Here is a 22,049-nt window from a genome sequence, read left to right as displayed (position 1 = left end):
CATGGCATCTACATCAGGTGGAAACTGTGGAGAGGAAATTAGAGATGTGACGTTCATGAATAAATCGATTCTTTTGAACGGCTCCGTGCCTGATGGGGCTCAAGTCTTAGTGAGCGCCGTTCTTTGTTTTTTACTACTTTGCCTGCTCATAATGCTACATTTTCAATTTAATTTAATTTATGTTATATTAGACGATTAAATACAAAAAACGAAAGAGGGTAGGTACGAGCATACATCGCGCATGCTCAATGCTCAGTATTTGTTTTCGTCACGTGTCATGGCGGCAGGGGGTGTGGCTGCAAGGCAGGCAGCGGGGTTGCACACTTCAAGTCCAAATCGGGGAGGTCCCAAAATGGCGGAGTGAGAGGTGTTGTTTTTGCAGGCTCTCCGCATGCAGTTAAAGTTTAGCCTAGATTTAATCCAATTTGTGTGCTTTAGCCCCGTTTTAAAGCGTCTTAGGCTTTTTTTTGTTCTTAGTTTAATAACTTTTTGAAACTTTTTCAGCCTTTTTGTTCTTTTTGCCATCTGGGAGTTTATCTACGGAGGCTAGCATGTCAGACCATGATTACAATCGGCTGGCTCTTCAAGAGGCTTGCGACAAAGGCATTATTGAAGAAATTGAGTTGGTTGGGGTCACGTCTGATCCTTCTTGTAAAGAACAGAAAGTGAACTGGGATCACACACCTATTAAGAACAAAAGCAAGAAGAAAATGAAGCTACAGGAGCCTGAAGGTAAGGAGGACACAGCTAATGCCATTCTTCGTGCGATAGGAGAACTTAACACAAAGATGGATAATCAGACTATAATTTTGAAAAGCATTGAAAAACGTATCGAAGCTAATACTGTCGCCATTGAGGTTAATAAGACAGCCATTTCAGAGCTTCAAGCTTCAGTTAACCTTCTCAAAAAAGAAAACACAGTGCTGAGGATTTCCTGTGAAGACCACACTCGTTACCAGAGACGTTGGAACCTGAGGGTGACCGGTCTGCCTGAGAAAGACGACGAGAACCTACGGGAATCCATGATCGGGATCCTCACTAGGATTATTCCTGTCTCAGTGGATCAGCTGCGTGATACGGTCGACAGCGTTCACAGACTGGGGAAAAGCCGATGCCGCTTCGGCCAACAACCATCCCAGAGCCGTGATCATTCAATTCGGGATGCAAAACTACTGTGTTTATTTCATGTTGTCATTACTTTCACTTAATACTAGGGGTTTAAAAAATATTGTTAAACGTAAGGCTATTTTTCTTTATTGCAAGGAGCAAAAGGTAAATTGTTGTTTTCTGCAAGAAACTCATTCATCAAGTGAAGAGGCTAAATTCTTGACACTTCAATGGGGTGATCCAATTTATTTTAGTCATGGTACGTCGCATTCAGCTGGGGTTATGATTGTGTTTTATAAATTCCCAGGTTCTTTGTTGGAGCATATCAGTGATGCAAATGGCCACTGGGTAACTGTAATAGTGGAGATTGATGGAAATAAGATAATTTTGGTGTGTGTCTATGGATATAATAATAAAGCAATGAATAGTATATTTTTTGCTGACCTTGTAGTGATGATAAAACAATGGAAAATAAAATATTCTTCTGATCAGGTTATTTTGGGAGGAGATTTTAATGTAACTCCAGATGGATCGATTGATCGTCTCCCCTCTCATGGGCAGCACCATAATTATAACAGTATTTTTGTAAACTTAATTTCTAATACAAATTTGACAGACTGCTGGAGAATTAGAAATCCTAATACCAGACAATACTCCTGGTTCAGTCCTTCCGGAAATGGCCAATGTTCTATGCTAGATTACTGGTTAATCCCTGATAATCTGGTAAATAATATTTCAAGTTGTGAAATCTCAGCAGCTCCTCTTACAGATCATTGTTCAGTTACTTTGTTTCTCTCTGAATAAATCTAAATCGTCTTCAAACTTTGCTTGGAAGTTTAATAGTAATCTGCTGAATAATAAAACTTTCTGTTCAGAAGTTCTGAACCTCATTAAGGATATTTCAGTAATGGATTTGTCTCCCTTAAGTAGGTGGGAGTGGTTTAAATTTAATGTTAGGATAACTGCAATAAAGACAGGCAAACTTGCTTCAAAGCTGAGGAGACAGAAACAATCCCAACTTACTGGCAATATTAATTTTCTATGTTCAAAATCTTTTTATCGTAAGAAGAGCTGGGTCAGCTGGATGTTTTCAAATCTCAACTAGACGATGTTCTTCTGGACAAAACAAGGGGGGCTTTCATTCGCTCCAGAGATTGCTGGATTGAGGACGGCGAAAAGAACTCTTCATATTTTTTCAGTTTAGAGAGGCAGAGACAGTCCAAAAAGAAGATTGGGAAACTAATCATTAATGGTAGTGTCACTAAAGACCCGGTTTTAATATATACAGCAATTAGAAATTTTTATAATGATCTTTATTGTTCTAAGTATTCGGAATCCAATTGCCAGTCTTTTTTTGATGAAATTCAGGAATCTATTGAAAAAATTAATCTTGATTTTAGAAATCTTATGGAAGATGACTTAAGAATCGGAGAGCTTGACGTAGCAATACAGCAAATGGCAAAGGGTAAATCTCCAGGCCTAGATGGGTTAACCACTGAATTTTATATTTTCTTCTGGAAAGATTTTACGAAAACTATTATTTGAGACCCTGCTGGAATGCATTTCAAACAATAGCCTCTCTCCCACCATGAAACGAGGTCTGATTATTCTGATCCCCAAAGCCAACAAAGATCCTTTATTACTAGACAATTGGAGACCCATCACTCTTTTATGTACAGATTACAAAGTTTTAGCTCTTGTTTATGCCAATCGCTTAAACAGTGGATTAGGAAAGATTATTAATGAGTGCCAATTAGCATTTTTAAAGGGAAGAAATATCCATCATCATACTAGACTGATTATTGATATGATTGATTATCGTAGCTTTATTGATAGTGACAGTTTTGTTTTATTATTGAATTTCTTTAAGGCTTTTGACTCACTGGAACACTGCTTTATAATAAAAACCTTAAAATATTTTGGCTTTGGGGAGAAATTTTGTAATATAATCAGATTATTTTATAATGACATAAGTAGCTCAGTTTCCCTGGGAATGAGTATGACCCCTAGTTTCTCTATGTCAAGAGGAATCAGGCAGGGCTGATTTCACCTAAATTATTTTTATTAACAACTCAAATGCTTTCCTTAGTAATTATGAAAAATTCTAACTTGCATGGTATTAAAATCTTTGATAAGGAATTCAATTTGCGGACAATACAACAATTTTTCTCAGAGATATAACTATGGTAGACATCGTGCTAAAATCCATTTTAATGTTTTCCGGAGCGTCTGGTCTGTCTCTTAATATTAATAAATTTGAACTTCTGCCGATCCATTCCAGCTCTGTCGAGTCTGTTGCCTCCATAACAGTTAAGTCTGAAGTTAAATATCTGGGAATATTGTTTTCAAAAAATACTATTAGAAGAGAGGAGGAAAACACTGGAAGATGCTTGGATGATATGAAGAGATCCTTGAACCATTGGTTAACTAGAGATCTGACTATTTTTGGACAAACCCTTCTATCCAAAGCTGAAGGAGTGTCCAAATTAATTTATCTATGCCATTCTACTTTCATCTCTGACAAAAATATTAAGAAAGCCAATTCAATAATTTATTTATTTATTTGGAGGAACAAAACTCACTATCTACGATAATCTCATCTTATTAAAGACTATGATAAGGGAGGAATTAGACCCTTAGATTTTGAGGCTCTGATTGGATCATTTAGAATAAATTGGCTGAAGACTTATTTGTCTCATTTCAACTCAATGTGGTTTCATATCCCTAAATCTTTATTTAAATTCCTTGGTGGCTTGGATTTCCTGCTCAAATGTGATTTTGAATTAACAAAGATTCCTATTTCACTGTCTAATTTTCATAAACAAGTTTTACATTTTTGGAAAATGATATTTACCCACAGTTTTACCCCACATGGATCCGTAGTGCATAACAGATCAATACTAATAAATATAAAATCTATTTTTAAAACTGACTGGTATGAAAAAGGCATTCTGTTTATAACTGACTTAATGGATAGTAATGGTGTCTTGTTAAATCATAGAGATTTTACCAAAAAATTTAATCTGAACTGTACTTGCAATGAGTATCTAAAAGTATGCAAAGCTATTCCTGTAGCTCTGATCCATCTCATCCAAAACACCTTAAGATATTCAAGTATTACTTCATCTTTACTCAAACTGAAAATTGGAGAATATAGTGAGACTGATAGAAAATGCAATAATGTTATGCTTGTGACTGCCTTCAAATCCGAATTATTTAATGATTACAATAATAATATATTGGTAACAATAAAATTGTCTTTAATTGAGAAGGCGTTCTCCAAGTATGTGAAATGGCCGATATCACCTAAGGTTAAAGAGACTCATTTCAAAATCTCTCACAATATTTACCCAGTGGCAGAAGTTTTGCACAAAAGATTTAAATTTGATTTAACTTGTTGTGCCTTTTGTGAATGTCCAGAAGAATCCCTTGATCATCTCTTTTTTTCCTGTCCTTTTTCTTTTAAACTATGGAGAGACATTAAAAACTGGTTGTCCCTTAAAATCGAAGACATCCCAGAGATAACCATCAACCACATATTATACTATGTTGATGACCTTGATTGTCAAATATCTGACATGGTAAATATTGTTTTCTTGCTTGTTAAATATCATATACACTGCTGTAAATGGAAAGGTTCTACTCCTTGTTTTGATTTTTTTCTTAACCAATTTAAACTGTATTACACATCACTGAAATATTTGAAATCCGTTTATGCAAAAAAAGTAACTGCCAATATCTCTATCTTTCTTTTGTTTTAAATCTTGCTCTATTTCTATTCAGTTGCCTTACTGTTTGTGTTTGTTTTTAGTCTTAGCCCCATGTTCTGTTTCTTTTTATACCTATGTTGCAACGTTCTTTGTACCTCTACAAGTTTTTGTATTCTGCTTGTTTAATAATAAAAAGAACTAAAAAAAAAAAAAAAAACGTCAAGTCCAAATCCTTCCGAGTTCAAAGGAGAAAAGGACTCAATTATTAATTATGATTATCCATACACTTCCGTGGAATGCTAGAAGTCTAACAGCAAATGGACAAGAACTGAAAACATATTTGAATTAATTAGAAAATGGCTCTAGAGGTTATTTGTGTTCAAGAGACTTGGTGAAACCAAGATTTTACAATTCCAGGATACAGTTCAGTCAGAAAACATAGAATTCAATTCAATTCAAAAATACTTTATTAATCCCAAAGGGAAATTAAATGTTGTTATAGCTCATATTATGAAGGTTTCCTCAAAGAGCCGTTGTAGATGCTGATGGCTGTGGGCAGGAAGGAGGAAGGATCTCCTGTAGCGCTCCGTCTTACAGCAGATCTGAAGAAGCCTCTGACTGAAGACACTCTGTTGTTGTAGGACAGTCTCATGAAGAGGATGCTCAGGGTTCTCCATAATGTTCTTCATTTTATGAAGAATCCGTCTTTCCACAATGATCTCCAGAGGTTCCAGAGGAGTCCCCAGAACAGAACCAGCCTTCTTTATCAGCTTGTTGAGCTTTTTTAAGTCCCTGGCTCTGATGCTGCTTCCCCAGCAGATGATGGCAGAAGAGATCACACTTTCCACAACAGACTTATAGAAGATATGCAGCATCTTGCTGCAAATACCAAAGGACCTAAGCTTCCTCAAGAAGTACAGTCTGCTCTGTCCCTTCTTGTAGATGGCTTCACAGTTGCATCTCCACTCTAGTCTGTTGTCCAGGTGAACACCGAGGTATTTATACTCCTCCACCACCTCCACTTCTTCTCCCATGATAGAAATAGTTTTTGACTTATTCCTGTTTCTCTTAAAATCTACAATCATCTCCTTTGTTTTAGTCACGTTCAAAATGAGATGATTGTTTCCACACCATGCCACAAAGCGGTCCACCACCTTCCTGTACTCAGCTTCTTGTCCATCTCTGATCCACCCCACAACTGCAGAATCATCCGAGTATTTCTGGAGAGAAGTTTGTTGTGGTGACTTAAATGCACATAACAGCCTATGAGAAAGCAGACAGGCAGACAATAATGGCAGAGTAGTGAAATAAATGATGGATGAATGTTTACTGGTGGCCAGGGAACAAGAATTGACATAAATAAAGGTACAATGTCATGACTTCATCTTATTAGTCTCTACTTCGGGTATTAGTTCATGTGAGCGGGTTGTGAAGGAATATCTATGCGAGGAACTGGTCATTTTCCAGTAAGCACAATTATTAAAGATCATTTATTTAGACAAGGTTAATTCATATTAACAAAATGGTGCTTAAATAAAACTAAATGGGAAAATTTTGGTGGGGTCTGCCCTGTTGCGCTGGTGGGAGGGGGTGGTGTTGCGCAAGGCCCTTGCCTTGCTGTTGCGGCTTGCTGTGTGGTGGGGGAGCAGGGTGCGGCAGGGGTGCTGAGTGTGGAGCTTGCGCTGGGTGGGTGTGGCTTCATCGGCCTCTCGGCTATGGAGTTCACCTGTGGGGGTGTTCCCTTGTGGGGGAGGGGATTCGTGGCGTTTGGGTTCGGGGGCATGTGTTCGATATCGGTGTCCTTGTTGGGGGTGTCCCTGTGGGGAGGTTCATGCTGGGGTTCATGGTGGGAGGATCATGGGGTTGGGATCGGAGCTCATTGGGGGTTCAGGACTGCTCCGTCCTGGGGCGACTCTGGTTGGCGGGCAGGTTTGGGCCATGTAGACCCCTTTTTGTACATAGCCCCCTTTCCGGAGGTGGATGGGGGTTGTTGGGGACTGGGATCGGGGCGGGGGCCGGGCAGTGCCGGCGCTGTCTGCCTGTCTCTGCCCCAGGAGGGAAGGGGACCACCTCCTGGGTCCGAGGGCTGGTTGCCCCTACCGGCGCCTGGATCTGGGAGTATAGAGTATGCATGGGGAATGTGAATGAGTGTAAATGGTAAATGGTAAATGGACTGAACTTATATAGAGCTTTTCCAGTCATACAGACCGCTCAACGCGCTTTACACTAGAGCCACATTCACTCAATAACACTCACACATTCATACACCGATACGCAGATCGGTAGGCAACTTGAGGTTAAGTGCCTTGCCCAGGGGCACATTGACCTATGGCAAGAGGAAGCTGGAATCGAACCCACAACCTTCTGATTGCAAGACGACTACTCTTCCTACTGAGCCTCCTGTGTATGACATCCATTGTTGTTTGTCTTTACGTTGGGTGCGAGTGATTTTATGTGTATGCATGAGTGTGGGAGTGGGTGATTGTGACTGTGAGTGCCTGTTTTTTTTTTTTTTTTTTTTTTTTTTTTTTTTTTTGTGACAGGTTGGATCTTGGACTGCTCCCTCTCCTGGATCAGCTTAGGCGCCCCCATCTTATGGGGGCCTATTTCCTCCCCGCCACACTACCTGCTGTTGGTTGGAGTCTCTGCCTGCTGGTGTACTTCTCGGTGTCCGGGGCTGGGTGCTTTGGTGTGTGCTGGCTCACTCCCGGTGGCTGCTTGCCAGGGCCTGGCCCCCTGGGCTCTGTCGGGCCTCTGCTTGGGCGTGGACGGCTGCCGGCGGGGCCTGTGGACTCGTCGCTGCGGCTCCCTGGGGCTTCTGCATTGTCGCTGCTGGGTGGCTCCCCTGGGTCTCTCCACTGCTCTTCTCTGGGGGGGTTGCGGTAGTCCCGGTGGTGGTTCTCCTGGGGTTCCTATGCTTTGGGGGGCCTTTGGATGTCTGTGGCTCGGATCTCCTCAGTGTCCGCCCGGGGACCACAGGGCAGGTCGGTGGGTCCTCAAACTCCCTATTGCATATTTTTGTGGAGAAATCTTGTATACAAAGCGCGTCCACACCCATACTCACAGGTGTTAAGCTTCAAGTGTTGACAGATACACAGATATTTTATATTGGGCTGCACCTCTCACTAAGTACATTTTACATTCATAAATACCGTGTACTATTTTGTTTAAAAAAACAAATAACAGCTGCAGGTGTATAAGCAAGCAGGGTGTAATCTTGTTTTCTCTTCATCCTTCTTTCTCTCCTCCACTCTTTCCTCCTTTTCTCCCCTTTTTCCCTTTTACCCCGTCTCTCTCTTTTTCAAGCTTCTGTTTTCCTTTTCATTTCAGTCTCCGTGTCCGTAACAATTGAAATATTCCCAAAGAAGTTTATAATAAAGTTTCTTTTGTAAATATCAAGCAGAGCTTTAAAGCATTAGCTGTGATGCTCCGCTTGTGAAAGTAAATCTGTTGGGGAATTTCTTGGCACTCAGTCAACAATTCTGAGCAATACTCTGCCGGACAGGAAATGGTAAAAAATAAAAAAATAAATAAAAAAATGGGAAAATTTTGTGTGAAATGTATGAAAAGACAACATTAAAAGGAAAGATCGATGAATGCACTAAACAGGTAACAGAACGTATACTAAATGCTGGAGAACTTAGTATACCAAAAACAACAACTTAAGGAAAGGCAAAAATGGTATGGTGGAATGAGGATTATAGTAGAATCATTAAAGAGTGAAATAAAGCTTTTAAAACATTACACAAAATGTGACAGGAAAAAATCTTATTGAATATAAGAACAAAAGGACAGAGGCTCAAAAAGAATTGATGATGCCAAGAAGAAAACATGGAGAGATTATTGCTATTCCATAGGAGCAGTAATAAAATTACAATATGTATGGTCAATGTTTAAGAAGATGAGCAAGAAAAGAAGTCAAGTTAGAATACCAGCACTGGTTAGAGGTCAGGAAATAGTGTTATTAAGTAAGATAAGGAAGAGGCTCTGGGTGAGGCGTTCGTTGCAGTGCACAGTGGGGAACAGCTAGAAAATACACACATGCTCCAAAAAGAACAAAAACTCAAAGAATTTAGAGATATTTACAAGAAGAAAGGTATAACTTTGTCGACATTACAAGAAGATATATAAGTATGAAAAAAATTAAAACGGTAATAAAAGATACAGGATACTCAGCTCCAGGAGATGATAACCTATGTTATGCTATGTTCCGAAAGCTTCCTGAAGTAACATTAAATTTAGTGTTACAACTTTTAATAACATTTGGAGAGAAGGTATAGTTCCAAATAAAAGGAAAAGGGCAACAATACTCCCATTTAATAAGTTAGGGAAAGACTCAGCAGACACGAACAATTACAGACCAATAGCATTAACATCCCACATGTGCAAATGGATGGACAAAATTTTAGTAAATAAACTGGTGTTTATTACAGAACAGAGACAGCTATTCAGTAATTATCTGTGTTGATTCAGAACACGTAGGTCAACAATGGATGCGCTCGAAAGAGTTAGTAATGATATAGAAAAAGCACTAAAAATGAGAGAATTGATGACTGTAGTATTTTGTAACATAGAAAAGGTGTATGACTCAATGTGGAGGGAAGGTTTACTGATAAAGTTGGAAAATATAGGAACAGGTGGGAGAATGTACAATTGGATAGCAAGTTCCATTACAGGCAGGAAAATAAGAGTTAAAGTAGGGGATGAATATTCAAGAGAAGTTAGACCGGACAAGGTGATGATATGCACGGACTCAAAAGCAGTAGTAGAAAGTGTTCACTCAAAAGGAAACCATAGAAAAGATTTGGTTCTGGAAATCCATCAGAGTTTATTCCGGTTATCTAGGTGTGGAATAGATATCCAGTTTTGTTGGGTACTAGCACATGAAAGGGTGTTCAGATTCCATTTGGGAAAGGGGAAGCTAAATTAATAATTAAAAGGAAAGAGACAAAAATTTGTCAAAACAGATGGAATGAAGATGAGAAAAGAACAAAACTATCTAGAATTCAAGAATCTGTAATAATGAAAAATTATGGAGAAAGAAGCGGAAGGGAAGATATGATTTTGACTCGACTGAGAGTAGGCCATACCTACTTAAATGACTTTATTTATACTAGGGAAAAGGAACAATGAATGTGAGGGTTGTGGAGAAAAAGAAAATGTGGATCATGTTTTGATGAAGTGCTATAAATATGATGCTGAAAGAGAGAGGATGAGGGAAGTCAGGAAAACGGGAAGGTTAATGGAGTTTAAAAGGAAAATTAAGAACAGACAGGGATAGGCAGAAAATCAGAATTATTAATAAAGCATTTAGTCAAACACTTCCACTGCTTTCTTTTCCCCTTTTCTCTGTCCTACTTTGAGTGGCTTGTGAGGGGTTGCCGGCTGCACTGGGATTGAAAAAAGGCTTTCACTGTCATCACTCTCTGCCCCAGAGGTCTCCTGTTCTGATGGTTCTTCTTCTTCCGAGAAACTGATTTCACTATCTTCTCTTTCTGGGTTCAAGGGCTCCATTTTAAATGGACTCAGGATCTCCTCTTGGGCTGGACTTTGTCTTATCTTCTTCTTTGCTTTTAAATCTTTTGTTGGAACCGGCTCTGTTTCATTTAGATCTTCCAGGCTGCAACTAGCTAGGCTACGTTCCACAACCAGCACGGAGGTTGAAGGGGCAGCTGCGTCTCTCTTTGCTGATCTTGGTGTTTTCTCCAGGCGGGACACTTGGTTGGTCTCACTCTTATGCAGGTAGCGTTTTTCATCAGGGTGTGGTTTGATTTCACTCCCTTGTTTGATTCTTGATATCTCTAATTGAGGAGGATCTTTCGGTTTCTTCTCATCCATCCTTTCTACTAACGCCAGCTCTCTCTTCCTCCGACTCTCATGCTGGCTAAGGGATGACTATTTCGGTCAGTGAGGCATCTGTCAGCAGATTCTTGACTACATGGTGTGCTGTTGCAACGGCTACTTTTTCTGCCGACTCCCATGGCAGGTTATGCGATCTCAGTCCGTCTAGGCATATTGTTACCCATCTGAGGCCGTGGTTGATGGCAGCATTCAGTCCATCTTCCAGGGCTACCCACATTTTCTCTCTGTACTCTTTCAAGTCTTCACCCTTTTTGTAAGCGGCAATGGGAGAGTCAGATGCACTTTGGTTGCTTTGTTCTGGCTTACTTGTTTCCTCAGCTCTCGAACCTCTTGTTTGTAATCTTCCCCAGCCTGGGCTCTTAACCTCTTCCTGAATTTGGTATTATGGATCTTGAAGTTATCATTTGTGAAAACTAACAGTCCGTCTCCCTCTATGCCACTGGGGTCTCCGATAACTTGGTAGAGTCGAGTCCGGTTTTGCAGGGAAATTCGTCTTGCATCTGTGGGCATCGGCTCCAGGACTTTCCTCATCATGACTCTGTCTGACTTCTGACTAACCTTTCTTGGCTCTTTTCCTTCAAAATCCATCTTTCTTGTCATTTTGGGTTGGTTACTGGCACTGTTGTCTTTGGCTTCTTGTTCATACTGGAAGGTAAGGTCTCTTACTTTACTTTGTGTGGGGTCATGTTCCCTGTGGCTTGAGGTGTTGGCCATACGTTGGAGGCTTCCCTTATGGCGCTCGAGGGCAGCAGATAAGTGGGCTCTCTGCCTGGTAGTCTCTTGCAGTTCTTGTCTGGCCAGAGCAATCTATTGAAGTATGTCATCCTTCGGCTTTGTGATGAATGGGGTAATAGTTGGTCCTTGGTTGGGTTCAGCTTTTCTTTGGTCTTGCTCTTGGTCTGACTCGATGCCCTCTTCTTCACTCTCTGTTTCTTCAGCTAAATCATAAGTTGGTATCTCTAAGTGAGGTCTGTGGTCTTTTCTTGGATCCGGTCCGCTAGACTCGCTACACTCCTCAAGCAAACTCACTTTGTCGCTGTCTTGGATGGCTCGGAGCCTTTCTTTGAACTGGCTCATCCTTCTGATCTCCAGTTCATACTCTTTTAACCTTGCCGTGGCTCTGGTGTTGGGACTTGTGAGGTACCCATTTAGTCCAGACTCACTAGAAACCATCTTTACAATCGGGTCATATTTCTCGGATGGACTGTACAGTGACATCAGTTTCCCCAGTCCCCATAGTTCAATTAACCCTGTCCACCACCGTAACCATCGACCAATTTCTTCCTTCCTCTGGACTGCCTTGGGGCATGGCACCACGACAAGTCTATATCCATATTTTATCTCTGAACAATAAAATACATCATCTCTTTGGAGGTGATCTGTTAGCTCACTCTCTAGTGCTTCTTTCGATTGCTCTTTGTTGAAACTGAAGAACATTTTCTTTACCAATGGAACCCATGTTGAACATCCGTCCCCACCTAACAGCACCTCGGTAGGTATGCAGTGTAGCTCTAACTGTGTTGATGTCGGTTGTTCTGTTGACGGGAGTGGTCCGTCAGCTCCCCGCTCCGTCCATTCCTGCGTTTCACTCTCTTCGTCCATCGCTATGTCTTTGTCGTCTCAAGTTGTCCGTCTCCAAAGCCTCTCGAGGATCCTTCGAGTAGGGATGGATTAAGACTATTTGGCTACTAGCTTTACTGTCTGGGTATGGTCATTCTACCCTCAATAAAGCCCTATCCTCACCTGCACACTTATGCAGTTACTGCGAGGGTTGTGACTGACGGCCTTATCAGTCACAGACAACCTTACTCCCTTTCAGGCTGTCGGTCCAGGGTGCTCAGGCAGACACGTCTCTCTGCTGAGCATCCTTCTTCTGGGGCCCCTTTATTTCTGTCAGGGTCCCTGTTCGGGCGCCACCTTTCGTTGTCCGATGAGCTAACCCCTCCCTCCTACTTCCCCATGTCTAAAGGGATTGCTCAAACCAGCTCTCCATCCAATGGGTCCGGACTTCCCTAAACCTGAAAGGTCTTACTAAGCAGGTTTACTGAAAGTTCTGTTTAAGCTGGTGTCGGGAAATGACTCGCCTAGCCTCTGACAGCCTTCATCCAAAAGTCTTGCCCTTCTTCAACTGGAGGTCCGGGCGACCGAGTAGCCTCTCACAGTCATCCACACCTTTGACAGTCACTTTTGTTCACGGCTGCTCATTCCCTAATTTACAACTGGCTCTTGGTATATGGGCTAGGTTAATTTTAGTAGCTCAGCACGAGCCCCAAGGGCGCTGTTTTAACCAACTTGACTAAGGCAACCTATAAAAATCTCCTAAAATATCTGAGAACCAGGCAACAAGACTTTTTACCACCAATGAAAAACCAACAATACGGTGACTCAAATAATTGAATGTCCACGATTTAACTAGAATTTTATATGCTTTCTTTAATTAGTAATGCTTTTGCAGGGGTCAGTAACAGCTTAAATTCGGCAACACAAAATAATTTCAATAATATAAATGAATCAATCAACTCAACCTGTCTTTCCTTGATGCTGAAACTAGTGGGTTTGAAGAGGCTTTGAAGACGGAGGCTCATGCACCTGATGGAGAAGATTCTTCTGGTAACAAGTGGTTTCTTGAAGGGAATACGACTTAATCTTCAGTTTTCTTCCTTTAAGTGGCAGGTACTGATGCTCCAGGCTTTGATGGTTAAACAGGATCTTTGTTGCTATATGTCTCCGAAGACAGTAGTTTCCAGAGGCTGAAGAATTTAAGGAAACCCGGAGACATAAATGAGGTTGATTCAGGACTTCCAGAAGCCTGAAACTTACAGCAATCAGCTGTTCACCAATCAAGTTAACTTCTGTTGTCTGGATAAAAAGGCTTTAGATGAAATCAGATTCTTAATTTTGAGGCACAGTCCTTTCTGGGCTCACGGGTTGCTCCTCTTTTTAATGCAGTCGATCGGTGGGGCTGTGTCTCTGTTCCTTTTCCATCCAAGCTTATCTTTTCCGTCCGATCTTGTTCGCTGGTCTTCTGCGAGGAAACAACCCCGTTTCTGCTCTCAGCATTGTTTTTATAGCGCTTGATGCCTTCACCGGTCAGGCCCTTATTAGGCTTCTTAGTTATTGCGCAACCTTTTCAGCTCAGCTTCTTGATTATTGCTCAATACTTTAGTCATGGTCATTCTGACCTACTGATTCTGTTTCTCAGCCTTGGAGATGCCAATAATAGCCACGCTGGTCTGCAGTCGCATCCTCCCGTCGCTGTCAGCATGCAGCTGGCTCTCATCACTCCTTGTCATCCTCAGTTCTTTCCCTAAACTGCTCAGTTTTAAACTTTACACAGTATTACACATTTCATTCTTCAGCTTTCAGCATTCACTTTAAAACACAGTTGCAAAACCATCACTTCATTCTTTTTATTCATGCTTTACAAATGATTAATGTTATATTTCTTTCATATATAGCTGATTGAAAATGTCAAACCTTAATGTTTTTTCCTCTAATTCTCAGTTCTTAACCACATTTCAATCATACTTCTTTTAACTTGTTAGTCAAAGATTAATTTTATTCAATACATGTGAAAGAATATAAAATCATCATACATCATTTCTTTGGATATACTTGTTTATATTTTTGCAAAAGATAAGGCAGATCACATGTGGCAGATAAAATGTGGCTCCACACTGGCCTCTCCAGCCTCTCAGCTCCAGAATATGAGAACATGCTTGTTTCACTCCTCACTGCTTCTACTGTGTGTTTTAATAATTATTGCATGGATTACACAGAAGGATATAAGGATATTTATTGTAACTTCTATGGAGTTAACTGTGAGCAGTTACTAAATGTTGCATGGATTACATGGAAAGATCTCACCTTATTTTGCCAATTTTTATTTTTACATAGTGGAACATCTAGAGGTATACACTCTTGTACAATAGGTAGCTGTATGAAGCCTTAAGTTGTTTGCAATCCACCAATAAAGAAAAGAAAAGAAGAAGAAAAAGCTGAGCCCCGCCCTCTCCACAGCTGCAACCTGCTGCTGCAACCCATTATCTGATTGGCTCTTCTGGTTTCCTTGCCATTTCTCCTACCCTGCCTCAGTGTGTTTAAGCTCCTTGTTTGCATTTTTCCACAGCGGGATTCTACTGTTCGCCTGTTCCACATCACTGAGTTTGCTACATGCTCTGTTTCCTGTTTTTCCCCCACTAAGTTCCTTTTATTATTAAAGACTTGGGTCCTTCCTCAACCTTAACGTGGCAGTCTGTGACTAGTTAAAAAAAAACACAATAAAAGGATTTTTAACAGTCTCCAAAGTGCTGGTGAATTCTCATCTTAACCCAGTAGTTGAACGTTAATACTAAAACTGGGGAAATATACTAGCAAGTGGGTGGCATTCATATCTGTAACTGTATTGCAAAGTGTAAACAAAACAATAAATTTGTTTTCCCTGTTTGAAATGGACAGATTAGGAAATAGACTAATGAAGAGACAGCATTGTACCTCAGAGGTAACTGCATCTCCTTTAGACTATTTAATACAAGGGGAACCATATCTGACTTGCTCTAGCAACGTACACAGTGTTTTGTAGTGGAAAAAAAATACGTGTGACCTTACCTTTTTAAAGCTTTTACAAAAAAAAGGGTCTGCATTAATTGTCACGCATGATTTCACAGAAAAGCCTATTGAAACAAGAGCCATTGAGTTGTGACACTTTGATAGCTATAGCATATGTACTCATGCTTTGCTGCAGTAAAACCAGAAACTCCTGTAAATCAGGACCATGCAGGCTGGTGGGAAGATACAATACTGAGAAAACTCACCAAGCAGAAAATCTAACTGGATTTTTATTTTGTTCACAATCTAGGATCAGGATCCTTTCAGTGCAACAATACTATTACTGCAAGAAGATATCAGTAAGTACTGTACATTTTATTCATTCATAATCAGTCTTTTTTATCAGGGATTACTAAAGATTTCAGTGATGTAAGAAACAAATATAACTTTTATTTAACTCCGCTAACAAAACAGAAGGAATATTGTACATAGAGTAATGTAAACCCACAGGAATCACACACTAGGAGCCGTTGACCTTTTTCTACCCTTCTGAATTAAACAGCTGAAAAATCCTGAATAACTATCCATACTAATAGAAACAAATACTTAAATCAGTTTAAACTGCATTCAATGTCTTGCCTTATTCCTTCTCTCTATTGGTTATTTTAGGTGTCTCTAAAATCCACCTTTGATTAAAAAAAAAAAAAAATGGAAACACTTAAGAAATTTGATCTATTAATTTTGTTGCTATGGATACATTATAATTATATTTAGGAGACAATATGCATTCAAAAGATTTAATTATACCTTTCAAAAGGTAATTGTCTTGCGTGTAAACTCAAAACAAGAGTTGCATTTAGTTGGAATGTGAGAACATGCCTTGAATAGTCCTCCGAAGGACCAAAAACAAGGACAAATGTACTGGCAGTGCAAATTTAAAATCTAAAGCCCTTCATTAACCAAATATTTAGGATATTTTAAGGTTTCGTCCTCTAGTCGAGTCAAAGCCAACAGCAGCCGTTTAAACATCTGAACATCCTACTCAGTTCAGTTCAAACAAACTGAAGGAATTAGACTGAAGACACTGTTTTTGTATCATTTTCTTATGAAGAAAGTGTTCCGGGTTGTCCATTATGTGTTTCATTTTATGAAGAATCACTCTTTGCACAATCATGTTTAGAGACTCCAGATCAGCCCCAACAACAGAGCCAGCCTTCTAAGTTTTCCTTTGTTTGAGTCACGGACTCTGAAAATGCTGCCCCAAAGGCTAAAACCCGTCTTCGGCTTTTGAGCGAGTGTAACTCTACAGCCAGGAGTCACATTACATAACCCTAAAAATAGGAGGAGGACTTGAAAACCGTGTTCAGAAAGGTGACATCTGAGGTTCCCTTGGTCTGTGCTATTTATCTTGGATGGATTAATGGTGTATTGTATGTGCATCTGTCGATCCCTTAGGAATAATTTAAATGTCTTCTTCCTTTTGCAAACAGCCAGGTTGAAGACTAACATCACTACTGTGATGGAAATTCTTTTATTAAGTGTTCCAAAGTGTGTGACCTTTGGGTTACCTCACTCCTGTGAACATCTGTGTTAGGGAGTAAGCTGTAAAAGCCATTATCAGACGTTTAATGGTTAAGGCCATTTGTTGGGGTGATGCCTCGGGGAGAGTAGATGGTTGTTCCTAGATAACTTTGTCACCTCTGAACCCGAGAAGGGTCTGGGGTCGTAAAACACAGACTCTTTGAAGTTGAGAACACTGTCATGTTTGGTATAAATACTGTGTGTAAATGTTGATCGGGGCTCTGTTTCACTGACTAACCTCAGTGACAGAGTCATTCAAATGCTGAATGCCTTTGAATAAAACTTATAAAGACAAAGTCCGGATTTTCTCTTGTTATGAGTCAACTTCTACCCACTTTGATAAGAAAATTCCACATCACTACTTACTGTTAAGCTTCCAATAACTGGATGGAATTACATATTAACCTGTGCCACTCGAGTGGATGATTAAATCCACAAGAGTCAATTAAATACTGTTAGTTTTTTGAGTTGGAAATGTTGATCAGAGCATTTTCATTGAACGTTCTCATTGGTAGACACAACAAAGATGTTATTTAAACAAGGAGCATTAATAGTAATATGGTTTTGATGCATTATTACTGTTCTGACCAAGCAGTTTGTTTAAACCTGTTTTTGGTTGTGAAACGTACATCAGATGATTTAGAGACTTTTTCCACGAGTTAGCAGTTCCATGAGAAACCATAACAATTTGCATAAATGTAAAAGTACCTGCTCCTGTTTCAACCAGGGTGCAATACTTTATGTACCCTGGAGAAAGCACAGCTATGAGTATTGGTCAAAGTTCATTCCTGCATGGTGTTTCCTCAACAGGTGTGGTAGAAAGTTGCACAGCAGGTGTAACGAATGACTGCAGCAGAGAACTTTATAAAGGTTGAAAACAGGGAGTGGACAGATGTAGAAAGAGAATGAAGTGACACCTACACTTTCGCTTTTATAACGTCCAGACTGTCAGAGCAGACGATCGGCGAGCAGAAGAGAGCTTAGAATAAAGTGGACAATACACTAAAGGTGTTAAGGACTTGCAGCTGTAAACGGAGACGTTAAATGTGTTGGTATTCTACTACTGGTAACAGTCATGTTTCCACTACGTTTAACCGTACCTATCTTTTTCTTTCTTCACAGAAACCCAGAAGCATTGATGTCGAATCTACAGATCCTCTCCTCATTTTTTCTCCTGCTTACCCTGGGGCTGCTCATGGTTATTATGGGCCAGTATAAAGAGATGGAGATTCTACAGCGGAGTAATGAACAGCTGACGAAGTCCAAACAAATGGCTTACAATAAACTTCAACAGGAAATAGATTTTAAAAGATCGTTGCAGGACCTAAAAACAAAGGGGGAACAAGTTTTGAAGGATTTGGAAGCTGAACTCGCTAAACTTGCTACGCAGCTGGAGGGCAAGACACCTGAGATCAGTACCTGTCAAGAGCAACTGGTATGTTTTATTTAAAGTACATTTCTTTCTAGTTTATGTGCCTGTTTCTCTGCTTCAGAAAGATGTTGACAAAAAATGCGTTTTTCAACCAACATTCAAGCTAAAACAGAGGTGAGAGAAGTAAAACCCTAGGGCAGGAGGTGAATTTAAGAAATAGATCTGGGTTGGAGCTGTCAGCTGTCACAGGCCACAGTTCGAATCCAGAACCTTTTTGCTGCAAGACAAAAATACTGTCAACTGCGTCACTGAATAATATCTGTCCCACTGTGATAATAGCTTGCTGAGTCCACTCTTTATTCTTTCCTTGATGTGTGGAGTTGACTTGCATATGCTGCCCTATAATAAACGTCACCACTTCCTTCATGAAACAGGATCGCAAACCGCTCTCCTGATATGGTGTGTTGTCTCCATCTTTCGTCTTCATTTTAAATATTTTTTCGGCACTAGTGGCCTTAATTTTTATTTTTTGATAGTAGGCAGACAGGAAAGAGGGGTAGAGATAGGGGGAGACATTCGGCAAATGTCGCCGGGTCCGGGACTCGAACCCGGGACGGCTGCTTCGAGGATTGTAGCCTCTGTATGTCGTTGCGCGCTTAACCCCACCATCCTTACGTCTTCATTTTCATACTGGCCGTAAGTCAAGCAGCAGCCCCTTAATCTGCATTAGCAGAATTTGTGTACTCAAAACACAGCCATCATATCCCACCTGGTCTCGATTGTATTACTCCTTGAGTACACTAAGCATAACCTTAATTCATTTAAGAGCCTTAGCGAGAAAGTTAGTTATGCATACAAAGTAAATAAATGGAGGGAGTGTCCACACCTGTAAAGAGAAAAAGGGGAAATAGATTATTTGTCAGCAGCAAAAAAGGTATTTGACTCAAACTTGAAATCAAACCTCAAGTAGACATTTAGAAACCTAGTGTAGTCGTTACAAGACCTGCAGCTGGAGGCAGATATTTACATTTAGACAGCATAAAAATGCACATAACCTTGTTTTTACCTCGCCATGACTTTGAATCAGACTAAACATTTTCTGTTTTAGTTAAGTTAGGATAATAAAAATAACTTCTATTTGCAAAATGCCAGAATAATGAGGGGGATCGTTTTGTTTGGAGAATTTTCTTTTATTACTTCCTTCAAACTCAAAGGTTTATGTACACTGAGCCTTAAACATGTAGGAATGCTCGGCTGATAATGGATTTGTTTTAATTGCGATAGGTTTATTCACAGTGTCTTAACTTGGGGGAAACACACCTGTTGATAATTTTTGAGGAAACACCTCAAACGCACTGCTTTCTTTTGTGACCTCATAGGACAAATTAGAATAAATCAGTCAAGATATCAGCCAAAGAATCGTGGACCTCCACAAGTCTAGTTAATCCTTAGGCTTAATTTCAAGGTGCCTTAAGGTGTCACATTCATCTGCTCAAACAAACACCAAGGAAATGTCCAGCCATCATACCGTTCAGGAAGCATGCACGTTCCGTGTCCCAGAGATGAACATGTTTTGGATCAAATTTTGTCAAACCCACAATAAAAGCAAAAGATCTTATAAAGATGCTGGCTGAAGCTGGTAAGAGTGGGTCATTATTCACTGTGAAACAACATGGCCTAAAAGGCCGCTTACCAAGGATGAAACCATCCAGTAAAACTTTGAAAACTCCAGATAGGTACGCCTGCGATTGTAGGGCAGGAAAATAATTCCCAGCATGTCTTGCAAGCAACCATTTGGGATGGAGTCAAATAGACTAGGTGACGACAAAATACCTTTCTTTGTTACAGTTCTCCAACAGTGAGCTTCGGGTATTTTCTTTTTTTACCGCCCTTACCATCTGCTTCACTGTGTGTGGTGGAAAGATAAACTTGGGTCCTCATCCTTCCTTGTTTGTTACAGGTCCAGTTGTTTTAATATTTTCAATTATTGTTAAAACTATGGATATGGGTGAGTTTAGAGGAGTAGTTTTTTCCTGTAACCATTTCCTGAGCAATATACATCTGCCTTACCTTAATGGCATGTTCTTTTGTCTTTCCTAATATGTAGAGGAACTAAGAAAACATGTATTGTCTCACCTCACAGACACTCTTGCCAAATTAGAAAAGTATTAATTCAAAATCTTATGTGTATTGCATAGGGTGATCTCTAACTGTAGCACACACATTTTTAATGTGTCTTTGTTTTTTACCGCTCGCTACATAAACTCAAATTGAAGGTTGCATATTTTCAAATATAGTTGTTTTTTTAACATTAGGCTAATTATAAGAATAGATACATTGTTTTAGGCCTTTTTACACATGGATAATTTTGTTTTCTATGTGATTATTTTGTGATTTTTGTAAAAAAAAAAAAAGATTTGACACATCATAAGAACAATGTTATTATGGATCATCTAATTTTTCAAAAATAATTTAAGGTTTTTCTCATGAAAAGTACTGTGATCTTAGCTTCTTTTTAACTAAGCAATATGTTAACTATATATATATATATCTCATGGTCCTAAATCTCTGATGCAGAAAATAAAAAACGAGGAGCTGGCGCCTCTAGAGGAGACTGCTAACAGCATCTCAGGTACATCACACACATACTGCCTACCTGCCATCATGTGATGAAATACAGGAACGACAGCTTAATTCTGGCCCTCTGTCTTTATCATTAAGGGGCCTTTAAGGCAGAGTCTGAAATCTGGGAAAAGAACATCGTGGATCTGAAAGCAAATCTAACAGCACCCAGGCCTATATGTAATTACCTGAAAGATGTTAAGGAAGCTAAGTAAGACACAGTTTAATGAAACACATCAAATCTTTTTAGAAAATGCCACTAAACATGCTGTAGAATAACAACCTATTCTGTTTTTCAGGAAACTATGTTCCACACAGACCTCCTCTAACTGAAGAACAGTTTAGTATATACATCTACAACCCCAACATGTTAATAAAATTAATTTGTAAGCCCAAAATAAATTTTATACTTGCACAAATTCCACCCTGTGATGGACTGGTGACCTGTCCAGGGTTTACCCTGCCTCTCGCCCAATGACCACTGAAGATAGGCACTAGCCCCCACGAAAACCTTGCAAGGACAAGCAGATATGGATGGATGGATGCATACAAACGGCTGTTATATAAATGTTTGTTGTTGTTTTTTTTTTTACAAATTTTACTGACAATTTGTGTAGTTCTTTTGACAACATCCACAGCGGTGAGGGTGGTTGGGTCTTATTTTTTTAAAGTCTTAGCTCATATAACATTTTTCAAATGTCCTGAATTGTTTAGAGACAATTGTTTTATTTTACGTCTACTGGCAGCATTTAAAAATCTCAACAAAAATGTTGAAAAGTGCGCCTCATTGTATTGACTGGTATTGTAGTATTTATATTCTAAATAAATTTGTGTTATTTTCTTGAGAAGGGATCAATACATTTGTTTTACTCTGTTTGTGTCGGGGAAGAACTGTGGGTCGGACCAAAGCGCAGACAAGAGCTCGGTAGCCGCATCATAGTTACTTCCTTGTTTATTCATAAAAGTCCAAAAGGAAACAAAACACACTGCAGGGATGAAACAAGGACTAGATCAAAACTTGCGCAAACCTGCAGGTACTCATAGCAAGGCATAGCATAGTCCAAACGAAGCATAGGTATCCTAAGCGTAGCATAAACGAAGCATGAACAAAGCATAGACATAGAAACGTAGCATAGAAATGTGGCATAAACGAAGCATAGACATCACCGACATAGAAACAAGGAACCAGCCAGGAACTAAACAAACAGAACAACTAATATACACAGAGCACAGAGAGGGGAACAAAA

The 22,049-nt window shown here is 39.8% G+C and overlaps 1 protein-coding gene across 1 annotated transcript; it reads left to right on the top strand.

Moving 5' to 3' along the window:
* Positions 1–337: 337 nt before the first annotated feature.
* LOC124879859 lies at positions 338–21,654 on the top strand. The gene is made up of 6 exons (XM_047384663.1): positions 338–732; positions 15,538–15,586; positions 17,931–18,243; positions 20,758–20,812; positions 20,902–21,013; positions 21,102–21,654. Exons 1-6 carry the CDS (start codon positions 552–554, stop codon positions 21,133–21,135), a joined length of 744 nt encoding a protein of 247 aa, XP_047240619.1. The 5' UTR covers positions 338–551; the 3' UTR covers positions 21,136–21,654.
* The last annotated feature ends 395 nt before the right edge of the window (positions 21,655–22,049 follow it).

The sequence above is a fragment of the Girardinichthys multiradiatus genome, chromosome 13, assembly GCF_021462225.1.
Source record: "Girardinichthys multiradiatus isolate DD_20200921_A chromosome 13, DD_fGirMul_XY1, whole genome shotgun sequence".
NCBI lineage: Eukaryota > Metazoa > Chordata > Actinopteri > Cyprinodontiformes > Goodeidae > Girardinichthys > Girardinichthys multiradiatus.
Note: the sequence above shows the minus strand (reverse complement) of the source record. Positions and strands in the feature narration are given on the sequence as shown.